The sequence below is a fragment of the Chlamydotis macqueenii genome, chromosome 4 (assembly GCF_036417535.1).
Source record: "Chlamydotis macqueenii isolate bChlMac1 chromosome 4, bChlMac1.mat, whole genome shotgun sequence".
In the NCBI taxonomy this organism is placed as follows: Eukaryota; Metazoa; Chordata; class Aves; order Otidiformes; family Otididae; genus Chlamydotis; species Chlamydotis macqueenii.
This window is the reverse complement of record NC_141559.1, coordinates 49,492,391-49,510,950: the sequence shown is the minus strand read 5'-3', so window position 1 is coordinate 49,510,950 and position 18,560 is coordinate 49,492,391. Positions and strand designations below refer to the sequence as shown.

Genomic DNA, 18,560 nt, shown 5'->3' with positions numbered 1-18,560 from the left:
TGTCCTGTCACAACAGGCCCTGCTGAACAGCCTCTCCCCATCTTTCTTGTAGGCCCCCTTGAGGTACTGGAAGACCACTGTCAGGTCTCCCTGGAGCCTCCTCTTCTCCAGGCTGAACAGCCCCAACTCTCTCAGCCTGTCCTCATAGGAGAAGTGCTCCAGCCCTCTTATCATCTTCGTGGCCCTCCTCTGGACCTTCTCCAACTGGTCCATGTCCTTCTTGTGTTGGGGGCTCCAGAACTGGACACAGTACTCCAGGTGGGGTTTCACCAGGGCAGAGTAGAGGGGGAGAATCACCTCCCTCAACTTGCTGGCCACGCTCCTCTTGATGCAGCCCAGGATGCGGTTGGCCTTCTGGGCTGCAAGAGCGCATTGCCTGCTCATGTTGAGCTTCTCATCCACCAGCACTCCCAAGTCCTTCTCCTCAGGGCTGCTCTCAATCCATTCTCCGCCCAGCCTGTATTTGTGCTTGGGATTGCCACGACAATCTCCTACAATAATACATCAATTATGATGGAAATATGTCATTTTAAACAAACTTCTTCACACCACAGTACAGTTTGTGGCTGAATTAACTTTAAATTCTTAGCACTCAAAAGTTATATAGGTCAAGAAGGTAAAGGCAATAGACTTTTAAAAAATCTTTCCTCCATTTACATGCCTCCCATCAGTTTGTGTCAATTATTTTAATTCTTAATTTCCTTTTCAAACTAGTAGATCAGTCAAAAAAAAATCCTTAAATCCTTCTCCATGTGTTTCTTGTCTCCATTTTCAGAACTGAATGTGTATTTTGACCTTAGCTGTGCTGTTAGTGGAGATCTTGGAGTTTTTTACATTAATAGGCGATGTTTGTGGGTTTTGTTCCTGTTTTAAGTGTGTTAGTCCTCACTGCCTTCTGGGTGGAAGCTTTAGGTCTGTGCTTTTTCTTGGCAGATGTTGGCTTTAACTCTTTTGCCCAACCAGATGCATTTGAGGACCTCTCAGGGATAACTGTTGAGCGTGTGAGGACTTCTGTTATTTTCCCAGAGAGTGCTGCAGCAGCAGAGCTCTACCAAGGCTCTTACTATACTACTGTACTTATATCCCATTCTGTGATGTTATATATGCTCTTAAATGTTTCCTGGTCTCAACAGGGTGCAGAGCTAGCTGAAGAATATACAAATCTGGCCAAAAGGTCTACAGGCCTGGCCTCTTCATCATCTCTTTGCCCAGTCTTGGATAAGGCCTGATGTCTGGCATCCCCCTTTTGTAACAATATGGCTTTTCCAATTTGTGATTTCTTTCACTTTTTAGCAAACTTTTAACTCCTCCTCCTCTTCCTGAGATGTTTTCTCTAAAAAAGCAACTGAAAGCAATTCTCAGTTATTCTTTTCGCCAGTTCACTAGATGACCTATTACTTTGACGTTTTTCACCAGCTTAACCCTGAGCTTAACCATCCCAGGAGATTTGATTGCTCTCACCTGAGTGGGAGCCATCAAGTGTTAGTGATTGTGTGTTGTCCCTGGTCTGGGAGATATGTGACATGTTAACTCCTTCTGTGCTGTAAAAGTGTTAAAACGTCAATTAGAGTTCATAGTTGTATCCAGAGATTTCCCTAAGGCATTTGTAGAGTTTTAGTTTGTTTTCTTCAATGCTATGCCACGTGTGGCTTTGTCTTCTGAGTAAAAATACCACACACATTATAATAGGTAAATCATGACCATGGTCCTGATCTTCCAGGCAAGTCTGATGTTGGTGTGCTGTGTATAGATTTGTTATACTGCTTATATGTACGTTTCCCTCAGAAAATGTTTATAAATGTTTTATATACTTACAGTTGCGGGGTGCATGTAGCTGGTGTAGTCATATAGTTAACAACACTGAATATTGCATATAGTTGTTAAACACAAACTAGTTTTGTTTTTACTTTTTAAGGAGTCCAAATTCAAAACCCTAAGATGAAATCTCACTGTTATGAATCCATGGAATCGTCCAATAGAATTTGTTTACATTCCCACACATTTTGGTGTTTCTGCTATGTGTAGGGAGATACATCATTTTCCCTGACTTCAAAAAGTCAAGCAGTGCAAGAAGATGGGTGAGCTGCACATTTTGTTTGTTTTGAAAACACTTGTCCAAACTCCTAACTTTGCCTTTGACTCTGCAGTCTTAGTAAAGAATTTGGCTAGACATTGAAGATCTTCATCTTTAGCCTTAACGAAAAATGTAAATTAAGAGAAAAAAGAGCTCTACAGTTTATCTGTGACACATTTGCATGCTTTTCCTCTTAGGCTTCTCTGACTGTTTAAGGTACAGACACTCTTCCCTGTATGACATAGGCTAAACTGCTTCCAAAATGCTGAAGATCCAGGGTCCAAGTCGCGGCTGCCGTAATTGACTTCAGTATTGAAATCCAGCCTCTGCTTTATTCTATAGGGAAGCTAGATAAGCCAGTGAGTGTGAAATTTCTGGAATTCCTTAAGGGCCTACGAAAGAAAAGGGTGTATGGAAAGAGGATTCGGATACTGAACAAGCAGTGCGGAAGTGTCCTAGTTCTCGAACAGACAACATGCTGACATGGCACCATACCTGAGCTGCTAAGATGTGCTTGAGTAAAATGTTGGAGCACTGCTACTCTTAGGATTAAATTATCTTTTGTGCTGTAGCATGCTTTGGAAACCTGGGAGTTTGGAGGGAAGCCAGCCTGAGGTTTCTGTGACATGGCAATTGGAAGTTACAGACATACACTTGGAGAGCTGGATAGACTAAACTCAGCAGTACCATTATCCTATGTCTTGGTTCTTCAGGTGACTTGGAATCCCAGTCTAAAGATTGTGTCCCAGTTCTGTGGTTTCTTTACTTATGTGCTTGGCTTCTCTGGGAATTCTGCAAGAAACTGGATAGCAGGTGTTGGCACTCCCACATATATCTCTTGTTTAAGAGAATTTACTTGTGCTTGCTCTTCCCATTAACAGACAGCACTGTACCTCTGTTACTATTAGTAAAAGTTCAGTCAAATATTTCTCTGTTTACACTTGTTGGCTATTGTGTCCTGAATTTGATTTTAATCAGCAACAGTTTTTCAGTGGTCGGTGTTTTTTTCCCCACCTTGGTTTCTTTTGCAGGCACACCTGATATTCATGACACTGGTCAGTTATAGAAAGCAGTACCAAAAGAAATAGATAAAAGCTCAAGCCACACCTCCTACATAGTTTTAGAAACTAACACACAAGAAATTGTCCAGTTCTTAACTTTATATATAAGTATTTGTTTTCCTTTTTTATAATTAACAATCCTTTTTTTTTCTCTTCTTTGAGCAGATAAATACTTGTATGAGATACAAAAAATACTAAATATACAGAATGAGCTGTGTTTATGTGCATTGTTCCCACAAATACTATGTGCTGCACATGATGCCATCATCTTATTCTCTCAAGGGCTTGAGTTTTCCATCATCTATATTTTATAAGAATTGTTACTTAACCCATTGCAGCAGGTAAAGGGGGGAGGGTGACGTCTGTTCTGGCAGCCATCAGGATGCTTGCTCATCTCATAAAATGCATACTGCTAACATTTTTTTTTATTTGAAAAAGCAGTCAGCATACAGTTAACTGTCTTTAGAGCATACCATTTAAATGTGTAATGAGCAATTCCTATATGTAAGATAGGAAGGACAAATTGAGAGACTGGATAAAAGTGAATATCTCAACAAAATGTGGCATTTGGAATTTTTCAAAGGCAGAGGATATTAAATCTTAGCAAGCCATCCCTGTTCAGCTCTGAGGTTTTGTCACCCTGTCATTCATGTTGTGAGTTTCTTGGTATTGCAGATTCTTTGTTTGTGAAATAAGGTGGAGAGAGGGTCTGAAGAAAATTATTTTTTTGACAGCTCTTCAAATGAGCCAGGCACCCTCATCTACATTTGCTGTCTTCTTTTCCTATTACCATAAATACAACCCTTTAATGTACTTCATAAAGATGGAAGTGAGGCAGACCCATGCAAACCAGTAGCAAAAGTGTTTGTGTTTGAGAGCCTTTGGGCAAAAATATACTTATAAAAGAGCCTACATAGTATTTATTACTATATTCCTTTATTTTCTTTTGTATGTTAAATGCTTCATTTCTAAAACTACTAGTAGTAGTTTATCAGCAAAGAATAGCTAAAAGCACATAAATGGCCCATGATATGCATGATGTGGAAACCGTTTATTCAGCTGTTTCATGTGCCAAATATTTAATAGCATTAAAATAAATTACTAACATTTTAATGCATAACATTTTTATTACTCTGAGAGGAAGAATGTTGCACCCTTCTGAATTCAGAGGTGCATTAGGCTTGGTTTAGGCTTTTGAATTACTTCTATTTTGCAATAGATGCAAACAGTTTTTCAATATTAACATAATTTAATCTTTACCATAAGGCATGATCAATAATGTAGTATCAAATGGTAACTGCCATCTTCTTGAATTATTATTCTTTTTATTCAACTTGACAGCTAATTTGCAAGCTCCTTCCCCTCACCTCATGTGATGCTACAACTTCTAATACTATGATGGCTGAATTGTCTGGCTCCAGCTGAAAATGCAAATTTACTATGCTATCAACAGGATTCTTTTGCGTAAGCAACCATATTCAGTATAGTATGGGTCAAAGATACAAATGAGTTCTCATTTAATGCAACCAGGAAAAAAAGATAAAAGAAGCAACGGAAAAATCATCTTGAGATTTCCACTGGAAATTTCTGTATGACCAATCAGGTATGTAGGGAAATCTGACTTTATAGGTTCCCACCTAATAGGGCTGCCCGTTTGTAACCACATACCAGACAAGAAGGCTTTGGATGCTTCTACTATATAAAGATATGTTCACGTCAAGGAGTTTGACTGACATTTCTGTAAACTGAAATATTGTTTATTCTTAGAAAAGAAACAACATCTTGTGGCTAGATATGGAAAAAATATTTGGAGTGGACATTTTTGGAATGAATTAAAGGAAAGAAATAGTGTATATAAAATGCTTGACAAAGCAGAAAGTATAAAAATATCCCTGAACTTGCTCCACTGCAAAACTGCAGAGTTAAAGCTGCTTTTCCAGTTCTGCAGTAGCCAAAAAATTGTTTAGGCTGCTTTTAAGATAAGCTAACTGTGCTCAGTTAACTGTGTACAAGAAGAAAATGTCAGCTTTCTAATATGCAAAATCAGTGCTGGAAATCTGTTTAATAAGATGTGTTTTCCTTAGGCCTAAATCTAGCAGATTTCTACAGTGTGTGCTTACTTTTAGCTTAGGAATAAGCCCATCCTTCTACTGAAAAGCACGTGCTTAAATCTCACAGAAGACCATGGATTTTATGAGCCTGTATTAAGGACTTTGAATCGGAGCCCTAGTAATTTTAAATGAGAAAGCTAAGAGTGGAAACCTACCACAGGTCTGGTATTAGCCAGTGTTACAGCTTCAGATATTTGAATCAGAAAACTTAATTCCTCCACAGTATGCACAGCATCCATCCATAGCAATGTCTGTAACAGGGAATAATACATCAACACTGTTGTTAACAGAAAAAAAAATTATCTGCAGGCAGTAGTTTGCCTTGATTTTCTTAATTTCTCAACTTCTTGCAGATTGTCTCATGTCAGAAAACTTGTGTCATATGGAACAATTATTCTTATTTCACTCTAAGCTTTTTTAATCAGGCTAAAAGTGATAAGTAGGGAGTTCTTAGGCTGCTGGTTCTATTTACCACTTCGGGAGCAAAGCTCAGCCTTGGCTGCTTTATTCTGTGTGTGAATTCCACTTATTATTCCTGAACAATAGGCAGCCACAGTGGGATCGCAAGATGCCTAACAGAGGGTGCGGAGACAGTACTCTGTTACTGCTTCTGCAGAACAGATGCAGCCTTAGTACTGTGGTGGTGTGGCAGTGTAATGTAACATAGCCGCATGATACAGTATTAGTACAAAGCCTTGAAGCTAGTGTCCTCATCTGAGAACCTGGGGAAATGAAAGGTTATTCTGGGACCTTTGCATCCTTCAGATACAGCTTAGAAGATGTGTAACAGCCTCATCTGTCTTAAGACAGCAAAGGAAACTTGCTTCAGGCTTTTCTATCATCCGGCTCTCAAGTTCCCTCTTTGCCTACCGATCCTATTAGGGCGGGGTGGATTTTCAGTGAAGATGACTGGAGCCAGAGCACTAAGATTAGCTGAGGGTGCCTTGCCTTTGAAAGGAGATAATCTACTGTGCGGCCCAGCCGTGCGGGCTGTGGAGAAGGCAGGAGCAGCGCCTTGCTGCCTTTCCCTTCGGCTCACCTCTCTTTGGCCAGCGTGTCGGAAAGCATTGCGTTGCTTGGCCAATGCTTGCTTACGGAAAATGTCTAGTGAAGCGATTGTAGGCCATGAAACGAAAAAGTCTGGAAATTGCTGCGAGAGTTGTGAATTATTCCATTATTTGAGACAGTCAGGTGACGCTGTAAAGTTTCTGTGGTACTTGGAATTTAATACTTTTTCTGTGATTTGGTATTTACTCTGGGAAGGAAAGCAGATTATAAAATAATAAGCGTACATATCTTAGCATGGGTACTAATCTTGCTTCTGGTGCCTTGTGGCCTTCCTCTGCATAGACTTAATTTCTTCTTTCATAAGAAAGTAAAAATTCAAAACATGCTTGCTTGCTTTTTCTTTTGTATACTTTTAAAATTGTGTGGGACCCGGGCTTTCTGATACACCTTCCTCGAGTATGACCTGAACATTTCCTCTTAGTACATGCAGGATGAAAAGATTTTAATGAAAGGGTTTAATGAATCTCATGAAACAATTGTTTACATACAAAAAGTGATTTGCACATATGCGGGCTGGGGATGTTTCTGAATAGGACTCACAGTCATCTAATTAGACACGCATGGTATTAGTAGGCATTTGTAGTACTCACAGGACTGGTCCAAGGACAAGGGATCCCTGCTGAAAATTTTCCATTAAAAAGATAATTGCATAGCACAAGGCCTTTCTGTAAAGCCTGCCTACATTTTTTCTTGTTTTTAATTAGGTGCTGAGATCTAGATGTAAAAAGACTGAAAATAGAAAAAAGGTTTTCTTTCCTGGGTAGTAGAACTAATCATGCTGGCAGTGATTGTGGAATTGTGAAAAATTCAACACAGAGGTTCTTTGCTTATAGTTTTATGACATGTTTTCTGATCCTGGTAGAACTGGATGTTTGGTATATACTAACTATTTCATATTTTGCATTGCAATATGACAGACATACATCTCGTTAGTTAATAAACACAGTGGTATATTTGAGGTTTCACGAAGGTTTATTCTGAAGTGCTGTTAATGCACAGGGACTACAGTTTAAGATATTTAATTAGCTAAAGATGCAGATAGCCACACTGGGATATTCAAAAGGTGCCTATCCTACTAGCTGCCATTTATGTCAATGTTCATGAGCTTTTGAAAATCCTAGCAAGGTACTTGAGTAACGCTTAAGTCACAAGAAGCAAATTAATATAGGTAAGTATCATTTTTAAATCTTGGAAGGTAGTTCCTTGCAGTAGTTGGCTCTTCCACCAGTTTTTAGAAAGCTAGATATAGGTGTAAAAATAGAGATATCAGGAAGATTTGGGAGGGCTTTTGGATGTTAAATTTTCTCTCCTTTAGGAAAAAGATAGCCATAGTTACAAGAGAAGAAGGCAAATATAAAGGCTGAACATATGGCAGCAAATAGATCCCATGAAAGAAAACAGATTAGGTCAGACATCGATGAGCAAACTGGTGGGTAGAGGAACTGTGAGTTAAAGCATTTCACACTTATACTGAGAAAAAAGAAAAATAGTTAAACTACTTATTTCTGTCTCTGCAGCTTTCAAATGTATGCAATAACTTCTGATGTGTTTAATCTTCCCTTAACTGAGGAGTTGTTTTAGCAGATTAAAAAAAAAAAAGTGACTTTTTTGCCATTAAAAACAGGGTTAATGGTCTTTTAAAAAGCTGGACAAAATTAGCTTGATAAATAATAAGTGCTTTAGATGTGTTTACTGAAATGAAGAAGAAAACTTCAGGCCTGTGTTTTAGTCATGTTTTGCCTTGACTGAAGCCTTGCATCTGTTTTCAGCTACCAGTTTCTGAGTGGTTTGGTTTTTTGGGGGGTTGTTTTGCTACTTATATTAATAAATAGCAAAAACAATCACTGTCAAAAATCAACCAAACTCCTTTCATCACCAATACCCAGTGAAAGTGCAAAGTGAGAAGCTTGCTAGGACAGTTGTTATATCCTCGACCATTTGCCTTTCTGTGTGACTACTTGCACTGTGAGCTGTTTGCAAGATGTGGTAGCTTTGGCAGGTAATAAATTAGCTGTAGCTGTTGAACACGAGTCTCGAAAGCTATTTGCCAGTTTGTAAGCGTGGTTGATGTATTTATGTACCTTTATAGGGGAGAATGGGAATCTTTCTGAATTTACTCTGACTGGATGCATCTGTATGGCCTTTTTTAAGAAAGGCTGGAATACTAAAACTCCTGTAATGCTCAGATTGGTCCAAGTAGATTTGGATATGGTGGCAGAGGCCAGTAATCATTTATCAAAAAGATAGTTTGTAATTACAGGTTTTGATTCTTTTGCTTCATGATATTTCATGGACATCTCTGTAGGAACTTTTGTTGGCTAATGCAAAAGCAACTCTAAGAAAAAAAAAATCACCATCTTACGTACAGTAGACTTAAACTTGTGCCAAAAATGAGCTTGTGCATATTAACATTTTGTCAACACACTATAAACAGATCCCAGTACAGTTTCCTGTAGATGAAACTTGGAAGTTATATTCTAAAGCTGAGATTGAGAAAATGCAATTCTCCCTTATCTCTGCAATGTTCACTCTTATTCCACTAATAGTATGCAGTGCAGTTGTTTGGGACTCTAGGGTATGGCTAAACCCATTCTTCTTTCCAAGGTCGTTTATTTCGGACTTCCATTTTCTTGGTGAGATCATCAAGGTCATTTTATGCCACTTCCTCCTCTCCTGCATTCTTTTTAATACAAAGCCAAAGAGCCACTCTTGTTTTTAACGCTGCAGTGTTTCCCTTGACGTGTGGGGCAATGCTATTCAAACCTGAAGCTCTGGACCTTCTTCAGTTCAGACAGGCTGCTCACCTGTACTTCCAAAGCACAAAGACAGAATGCGCGGAGGAGTTAAATTGTGGCTGCAGGCCAAACTTGCAGCTTTTGCTGGTATGTCTCATTGTCTGACCTCCCCAAAAGCCATGATTTCAAAAGACTTCTTGGAAGATGTCAGTTAAGTTCACTTAGTAGTTGGTGAAATCAAAATTTTTTTCAAAAGGTTTTCTTCTGTGAAGAGAGCTGAAGTATAATTGTAAACTGACCTATACACTTAAAGCAAGGGTACTTGATGGTATTCTTATAATCACACATCTAAAATTGAGGTAAGAACAACAGTAAAAATATTTCACTATTGTACTTCAATGGGTGTCCTTTTGTGTATTTAATAAGATTAAATTCTGTTTGGACTCCATATTTTAAATAAATAAAAGGTGAAACACTCAACAGTAGTAGCGTATTTCACTAGAACCAGGAAGAGAATAACATCAATCACAGAATAAATGAGGTCATATGGTGCCTCTGGAGATCATGTAGTCCAATCTCCTGAATAAAGCATGGTTAATCCTGAAGCTAGGTTGCACAAGACTGTGTGGCTCAGCTGTGACTGTCTATAAGGATGGAGACTGCGTGGCTGGGCCCATTCTGGTGCTTGACTACTCTTATGAAGCTCACTTTTAAAAGCGCAAGATTCATAATCCTCTGTGTTGCAACATGTCTGTTGCACCTTGTCCTTTCACTGGCCTTTTCGGGAAGAAATACAGCTCTTCTATTCTCTCTAGCTCTTCTTTAAGTGGTTGAAGACAGCAGTTGGATCCCTCTTTCGGGCTGGACATCCACAGCTCCGTCAGCCTTTCTGCATGTGTTCTGTGCTCCGTGCCCTGAGCCTGTTAGTCCTGGCTCTGCTGGACTCACTCCAGTTCTTCAGTATCCATCTAGTACTGGGGTGGTCAAAATTAGATGGAGTCACCTCACTAGGACATGATGTGAGGGAAATCACCACTTCCCTTGGCCTGCTTGTAATGCTCTCGCTAGCGTAGCCCATATGCAGGTAGCCCTTGTTACTCTAAAGCTATACATCCAACTTACATTCAGCTTGATGTCCACCATGGTTCCTGAATCCAATTGTGCAGAGCTGTTCCCCAGGCTGTACATGCTACATGGAGTTATTCTATCCCTGGTGCGGGAATTTGTGTTTGCTGAATTTCACAAGGTTCCTATGAGCCTGTTCCTCCAGCGTTTGGGGGTCCCTCCACTGTAACAGCCACTTCCCAACTCTAGTGACCTCCATGAACTTGAATTTGTTTGGTACTATTGCCAAGGTGCCTAATGGCCCATAAAAAAAAAACCAGCTGCACTTTGTTTCAAAGAATGTTTATTTTTTAATAAAGAGCCAAACCTGTAAGAGTGGTAACCTGTCTTTTTGTGCCAAAAGTACATAAAAATCCAGAATGTTCAATACAGAATTTCTGGCAAGCATTTTTTTTTGCTCCCTTGCAGAATATTTTGTTTCATATATTTAACTGAGTGATACTTTGCCAGAGTTCATATTTATTCTTTGTTCTGATGTTGCGAAAGGGGTCCCCCTACCCTGAGGTGCCGTCCAGTACCTAAAACCATATGGCTAATTTACTCTGAGATCCTTTATAGATGACTTGTTTAAAGGAAGCCTTAGCAGTCTAAATTAATACAGTGAACGGTTTATTAGCATGTGCTCCACATTGTCCCTTGTGGCTACTGTGAGTTAGTTCAAGTCTTAAAATTACCCCTTTTTTCCCCGGGGAAGAATTTTCCAGGCTCCTCTCAAATGCCTTTTACAAAAATCTCATCAAAAGCAAGGCAGAGTAAATGAATCTTATAAAACCACTGCCTGCCTTCTCTGGTGTTAAACACTCCCATGTTTGTCTGCTCAGAAACAGCGACATGAGCTGCAAAGAGGAATTAAACGTGTGATAGAGTAGCAGTGCTCGGCTAGTGCAACTCTGTGAGGGCTTTGACCTCTGAACGACTCGCTAATTCTGTGTCCAGTGGAAGCTCAAAACAATGAGTGCCTGTCAGCTACACCCAGATTTGTTTCCTGCTGTCGCACTTCAAGGAAGTCTGCTCTGCATGTGGACGGCGGCTTGCAAAGCGTTCTGCAGCAGCCAAACGGTAGTGGCTGAAAACAACAGCGCGACTTATCCGTGTTAATGCTCATCCTCTTAGTGTATGAGTCATACACGCAAAACTCTGTGAAATTAAATACTTGCTAAACATAGTTAACGTTGGAGTGGCGTTGGAGTGTGGCAGGGAACTATAATTTAGGTTTATATTCACCTTTATATTCACCTATTCTCATTCTTGGAGAAAGCAGCAAGTGGTTTGATAACATTCTCGCCACTGTGGGGATGAATTGCAAACTCGAAGTCCTGTGGTGCGTAAGTTTTTATAAGAAAAATCTCAGAAATATTGTTTTGGTGAAGGTAGGACTGCTTTTTTTGTGACTCTCTACATCTCAAGTTTCTTAGAGTGCTCTGGCTTGGTAGCTGTTATGAGGCTTTTTGATTTTGCAGCTTTCTTAAATAGCTTATCAGCTCATATATAGCACAAAAATTCTCACAGATAAGAGACTGAGATCACACTAAGGTGGGGTGGGGGGGCTTCTTCATTCTCCTATGTCTTGAAACAAGGCTTGGAGGAAAAAAAAATAAAGTGCTTTTTACTTGCCTCTGTGATGATGCTTGTGTAACAGGTGACAAGATCAATCGTGGTTACTTCAGTAAAATAATGTTTTCACCAGTGAAGACCTCAAGACCAGATTCAGATTTATAGATATGCTGATAATAGTTAGCTCTTAAAAAGATTGAATTTGTAGATATAGAAGTTCATGTGAAGTTCTTAAAATAAGCTGCTATGGTTAGGTTTTCAGAGCACGGAAGTTGATGGAGCACAGCAATGCAGGAGCCTTGCTTATCTGTGTCAGTCCCTACTTTTACAACTGTGCTCACTGCATTCCAATAAAAACTGCATTGTTTGATCTTTCAGAATATGACTCCTTAATTGTGGAATTATATACTTAGTGGAGGAAAAGGAGTGATAGGTTTTGTTGCTTTGAGATAGCACAAACAAAAATGTTTGCCTCTGAATCAGGCTGTGTTCATGTTGTGAAGCCGGGAAGCCATCAGATATACTTGGTGGTACGGAAATAGTACTTCTGTAATGGGAAAAGCTTAAACCAGCATAAGAAGTTTGCATGGATTTGATAGTCATTGATATGTGCAATGTATTTTGCTCTTGTAAACTATACTAAAAACTTAATTGATGCATGAGGAAAAAAAGATGACAGTTGCTTTCTGACAGTGGTTGATAGTTGCAGCATTTTTGACACAGGTCACTTGAATTTCATAAAGTGATACTTTGGAGACTTGCATAAAAAATGATATAGAACTTGTATTAAATTGTTGAGCATGCTCTGTGTATAAGAATTTAAGACGAGTGCTGGTGCCTTGTTATAAGTATATTTATCACAAACCAAAATTATGAATGACAAAACCCAAACATTATTTTAGAGCCAGTGAACAGCTTGCATCTGCTTCGTGATGCTTCTACAAGCCAGTCCTAATACAGCAGCATTCAAAATATTGCACGTACATCCTCTATCTGCTTTCTATACACAAAAAGGTAGAACTGTCATATGATAATAGTTGTTCTGTCATCTTGCATTTGCTATGTGGTAATACAACTATACATAGCGTTCTCCATTACAGTTGGCAGGCCACTACAAATTGTGATTTACGCAAGAACATGAAGTGTAACCACTAGTTCAGTGGGTACTCATAGGTGACTTACGAATGTGTAGGAGTAGTTTGTGTTTCTATAGTCTCTTAAGGCTTAAATTAAAAAATGAGAAAGCCTGTATTATGCTTGGTGTCATAAGTGGTGAAAGAAATTCTGTGGCATATAGTGTATATTTACACAGGGCTTTTTTGTCTGAAACATTTTTTAATATATGTGTAACGACTAAGAGTTGAATTCTAAACTAGAATAAAGGGTCACCACTGACCTCAGTTGAACTGCACTGGCATATAACAGCTGAGGAAATAGCAGGAAGTATTTGCATTCTTCACTGTTTCTAAGACTAGAAGATAGAGCTGTGACTAGAGGACAAAGAAATGTATAAGAGGGTTAAAGAAAATGGTTCATTTTAGTTTGGGATAGGACTCTCTCTCGTTGCTAGTATTATCCAAATAGGCATTTATTAATGCTTATCACTGACTTTTTCCTGTCAATTCATTTAAGCTTTGATTGGTACCATTTAAATGAGGCTGATATGCTACGCTTGTGCAAAACTTTGAGACCATCAAGTTTAAGCGCAGTTTCGGTTTTTAGCAGAATGGTAGAGAACTTGGTGCTGTGTGCTTACACTAAGTGCAAGGTTTCTCCTTGGAGGAACCTAACATGCAGCATTTAGTTCTACTTGTTCATGGAAATGAAGAGGTTTTGTGCATGCATGGGCAGCTTTTTTCCAAGTTCAGGTATTTGGAAGAGATTTGCCTGATATTCACTAGAAATGGGGTACATAATAGCTATCTTTTACAGCCACTTACTTGTGATGGAGGATATGACTGAAGTGCACGTTTTTGTCTTTCTTGCTCATTAACTAGGTCATAGCTTCACCTGGTAACAATACTTCTAAAATCTACTGAACTGAAGCAACTCATCCAGTCTCTAAAGATGCTGTATGGAGCAGAAGGATGAATTGTATTTGCCAACCAGTACTGAGGCTATGGGAGACGGCAGGATATCAATATGCAATAGGAGTACCAAGGGCACAAAGGGAGCACATACTCATTCTTGAAACCTGCAGTTCTGGTCCACTTAATATTCAGAAGTATTTGCTAGTTTGTGCTGTTCATAAAAATTCAGTGGTTTTTTGGATGGCATAGCCCTAGTTAATAATTCACTGCTGATATATTTGTAAGGCCGTATCTTCCACTCTACTTTTTGTTTATGCTGATGTCACTCAGCTGAAGATAGTACAGAGCAGTCGTGCACTAGAGCATGGCAAGCTTATCGCTTTCCTTAGGCCTCCACAAAAGGTGTAACCACATCTACTACCGTGTCTAGTGATGGAGTGTTCTTGAATGTGACTTTTGTTTGAGAATTGCAGGCTTTCTTACTGGGAGAATGAATAACAAATCCAGACATCTTGAACTGGTGCTAAATAAACGCTAGCAATGGGAAGGGGAAGGGTTTGTTTACATACAGACTGTTTTCACTGAAATAATTTATGTAAAACTTGATTTTGTGCCTTTTTTTTTTTTAATTGACTAACTGGTTCACTTTCTGAAAGCTCAGAATGTAAAGTGCGCTAACCTGATCACTTGAGAGCATTTTATGAAGTGATCATTCTTGGGAATGCCTGCTTCCCATTATCCTATGATAATGGTTTGAGCTGGTTTTGGCTGTTGTTGCCTTCATTTGCTTATTGAAAAGGAGAGCACCCTACATTTCTCAGGTTCTCTGCTGCATCTTTTCAAGGGCAATATTTGTATTCAATATGCATGATCCTTTTGCTGAAGCTGCGTGAATCAATTCTTTAATCTATTGAGGGGATCTGTCCTGCAGCTGTATTTCACCTAGGATCAAAGAAGTTTAAAATTAAAAGACAAAGGAAAACATTGAGAGAGACTTGAGAACTTAATATGATTTCCACAGTCACCTCTTCCCCCACTCTCAATAAAAGTGTAAAAACAAATCCATCATCTGCCATTGCTGCAGTGCCACAGCTTGCTTCCATCCAGAATGCTGAAGGGTGAAATGGGAATGCAAACTTTTCTGTACTTTTCATTATAAGGAAGGTGTAGGACTTAACTCCAAACAAGCATCAATGTATGCAAAACTAGAATGCTGGTGCTTTGGATCAATTCCATCTAATCACGTAGCGTGTCTGTAACTTTGTCTAGGAGCAAATGTTTCAGGTATGTGTAAGACGGGGTTGCAGTGATCCTTTCACCAGTATTTCCCCTGCACTTCCAATTACCAGTAGCTTAAGAGCTTCTTACAGCAGGTTTTGCATCTGGACAGTCTTTTTTAATAGCTGCTGATTTTCAAATATGTCCTTACTTATAGTTTATGTGTATTTGGAACAAATCATTACTATCTGTTCAGTTTTTACCCACTTTTCATATTTTTATGGATCTGTGGTCCTATTCAGTTCACAAAGTATTTGTCTGTAACACAGAAGTTTGACAACATTTATTTGGTTATACAATATACTTTACCACCACAATAAGTTTTTAAACAATTGCAAAAAAAAACATGGTAGTATTATTCTTTTTATCTGATGTATATTCTAATGTCTTTAATAAGATGGAATAATTGTTTTAAAATACCACGGCTTCAGACCACGGTAAGAATTTTATGAAGCAGTGTTGTTTGCCTTTACAATCTGACTAATGGGTGATAGTCAAAGCAAACTAAGAATGCATATATTCTTCTATTTTTTCCTCTTTAGTTGAGAGTGAAAGCGTTGATTTTCAAAATACTCACTGTTTTGTGGTATTAGCATTGGCTTACCATGTGATATAAAATTTTCAGGCAAGAATGAGTTATCTGTTGTACTGTCTTTCATTGTAATGGTTGTGTTGAGACAGCCAGTTTTGCATTATTCTGTGAAGTAGTGAGCACACCTGTCTCTTTAGTGAGAAATAATGAAATAACTACACTGATAAACGATGTGCAGACACTTACAAATTAGTGTGAAAATGCATGGAAAGCAGATGTCCCTTACCCAAACAACTAATGAGTTAAATTAGATTACTGTGCTGTAACAAAAAAAAATACCAAATTCAAAGCAATACGCCACAGGTGGAAGCAGCGTACAAAATGTTTAAAAAATGAAATATGAACATAAATAACAATTTGAAGTAGCTGGTTTCAAGGAGGTAGAAATTATTATAAGTCAGAGATATAGAGCAGAAGTGAGTATGAGGAACATCAAAACTTAACACTACTTAGAGCTGGTGTTTGCCTTGTGGTTTCTTCAAAGTAACTAATGCTACACATGAAAAGATGCTTGAAGGCTAGGTACTGTTGCTGTATCAGTATTTAAACTGAAGTGAATCATAGGGCAAAGCTACAGAGCTGAGTGGAGTTGCATGGGAGATCATAACCTTGCTTTACAGGAGTTGTTTTGAAATTTCAGGAAGTCTTCCTGACTTCCTAAGCAAAACAAAACCTGAATGTCAGTGTCAAATTTCTGTGAATGTAAAGACCAGAGTAAGATAACTTTTTCGAACACAGTTTGAGTTGCTTTTCTGTGACAATATACTTTAAACTAACTTATTTCTAAATAAAACTTAAACTAGCCTAAATATCAAACATAAACATTTTGAAAAAAAGTCAAAACAAGACCTCTCAACAATTTTGCAACTCAGGTGCAAAAACATTTTCCACAATTGCTACTATTTTAAATAATAATTTTTCTATAAAACAACATTTTTCTACAAAATATATTTTTAGTAGTAATTCTGACCTCGTCAAGAGATACACATAGTGTTTATTAGCAATAGTCTTACAAACAAGAAGCATCCATTCTTTAGAAACAGAAGTGATGCTTAAGAAAGGGATTTTGAGTAAGAGAGGGAACCTTCCAAGGGGCAGGGCAGAATGAGATGAAAATGTAGCTGAAATACCAGAAAGTAGACAAATATTCACAGGTGTAGGTTTGAGATGAAAGGACTTTTTTTTTTAGGAACTGCTGAACTCATGCCATTGATGGTACTTAGAGCAAGTGGAAAGAAAAAAAAATTATCTGAGATCAGTCTTCAGAAATGAGGATAAAGTGTCAGAAAAGCAAGACAGAGTGGGGTTAGAGGCATTGATAAAAACTGGTATGAAAAGGATTAAGGCACTGAAGGAAGGGAAGTAGAGAATTTCAGCAAGAATGTAGAATAGGAAGAAACAACTAGACGTGCATGAGTGAAAATACAAATCATTTATTCTCTAAAGTTGTTAGTTTCTTAAGAAGTAGATCAGTTCATTTCATCAATCTACTTTGGGCAAAGTTTCCTTTCAAAGGTAAATCAATTTTTACATACTATGCTTTGCTTATGCATGGACTTTTAGAATTGGCTGATTTTTTTTTTTTTATTGGAAGTGCTCTGATTCCATTTTATTTAGATGTGGGAAAGAACATCTTACTGCCTCAAATGTTACTGATATTCAGATTAAGTATGTACATCAACTGGGACCAAGTGTAAGGTGACAGATTTGTGGAGATACTAAAATTGCATTTTATATTTTAACAATTCCTTTTTTTTTAGGCTTCTGGATTCTCGTATTCTGTGTTTAGTAAGCACTACCAGCAACTGCTGTAAGGAATGAAGAAGCGATTGTGTTTTCAGCTCATTAACTTTATTAATTTGACAGCTTTTCACAGATAGCCACTTCATGACTTCAGGAAACTTCAAGACTAATTAGCATAATTTCTTTACTGGACGAAAAAGAAGTATTTTTAAAAATAAGTGCAGTGAGGTTTTAAACCCTGTCCCCTGTCCTTCAGAAAGTTTAAGTGAAATGTCAATAACTTAAGTGAATCTAAATTCCTTAAATCTGATTTAATGTTGGTCCTTTAAACGTTGAATGATTGATTCAGTCTTTTAAGAAAGAAGCAGCTTATTTCTCTATCCCATCTGCCATACAGGTTTGTCTTACCGTTTCATGTGAATATTTATGCATTTTAAAATGCAAACAGAGTTCAAAAATGTATTTTTGGAATTGAGTGATTATGAAATAACAAAGTTTTACATAATGTTGCTAGAAACCAGACTATTAAATATAAAAATCATAAAAAAGCAATAGAACTCATTGCTGAGGTCAACACTTACCATATTTTCATGCCTATAGCCCCGTGATTTTTAAGAGATGTTTAAAAATGTACTAGTCTCCTATATAGGACTGCCATTTGCAAGATAATTGAAAAATTTACCAATTACTTCTGCAGATCTTCATGGCATTACTCTTCTGTCTGCAGAAAAATCTGGGAAAGGAAACTAAAAAGGCTGTACTCCATTGTGAGGGTCACTGGGCTGCTGCTTCAGCTTGAGAGCCTTTGTAACTTACGAGTGCTCATAAGCACTGCGGAGAGCTGGCTGTGCAAGCCGAGAGCTGCCGGTGCACCCCGACACTTCTTCCTGACAAAAACCCCATGGTTTTTCGTATGGCTAAGCTGAAAGGCCGAGGTGACAGGCTGCCCATGACGGTATTGAAGCAAGCACTGTTCCTATCACTGATCAGTAGAGGGAAGGTCTGAATCCTGTTTAAAATTTCTGGTTTTCATACAGTTGAGGGTGAAAGCAGCAGAAAGGTAACAATCTTGCCCATCTTTCTCAGTCTGGTTTGTTGATAGTGAGATTTGTTCACAGTTAAATTTCCATTTTTCAAGCTTTTTAAAATAGCTCTTCAGAGGAAAAATTACTGCAACTCGTTATGCCAC

The 18,560-nt window shown here is 38.3% G+C and overlaps 1 protein-coding gene across 4 annotated transcripts in view; it reads left to right on the top strand.

Annotated features, from left to right (window-relative positions):
• Window positions 1-18,560, top strand: part of SORBS2 (sorbin and SH3 domain containing 2) — a 163,275-nt gene that overhangs the window by 44,410 nt on the left and 100,305 nt on the right. Inside the window, exon 1 of one of the 4 annotated variants that reach the window (XM_086746249.1) lies at window positions 11,374-11,495. The exons of the other annotated variants lie outside the window; for them this stretch is intronic. Coding sequence (XP_086602375.1) covers window positions 11,470-11,495 — 26 coding nt within the window. The 5' untranslated portion in view covers window positions 11,374-11,469. Of the gene's footprint in view, window positions 1-11,373; window positions 11,496-18,560 lie in introns of those variants that run through there. 4 annotated transcript variants of the gene reach the window in all.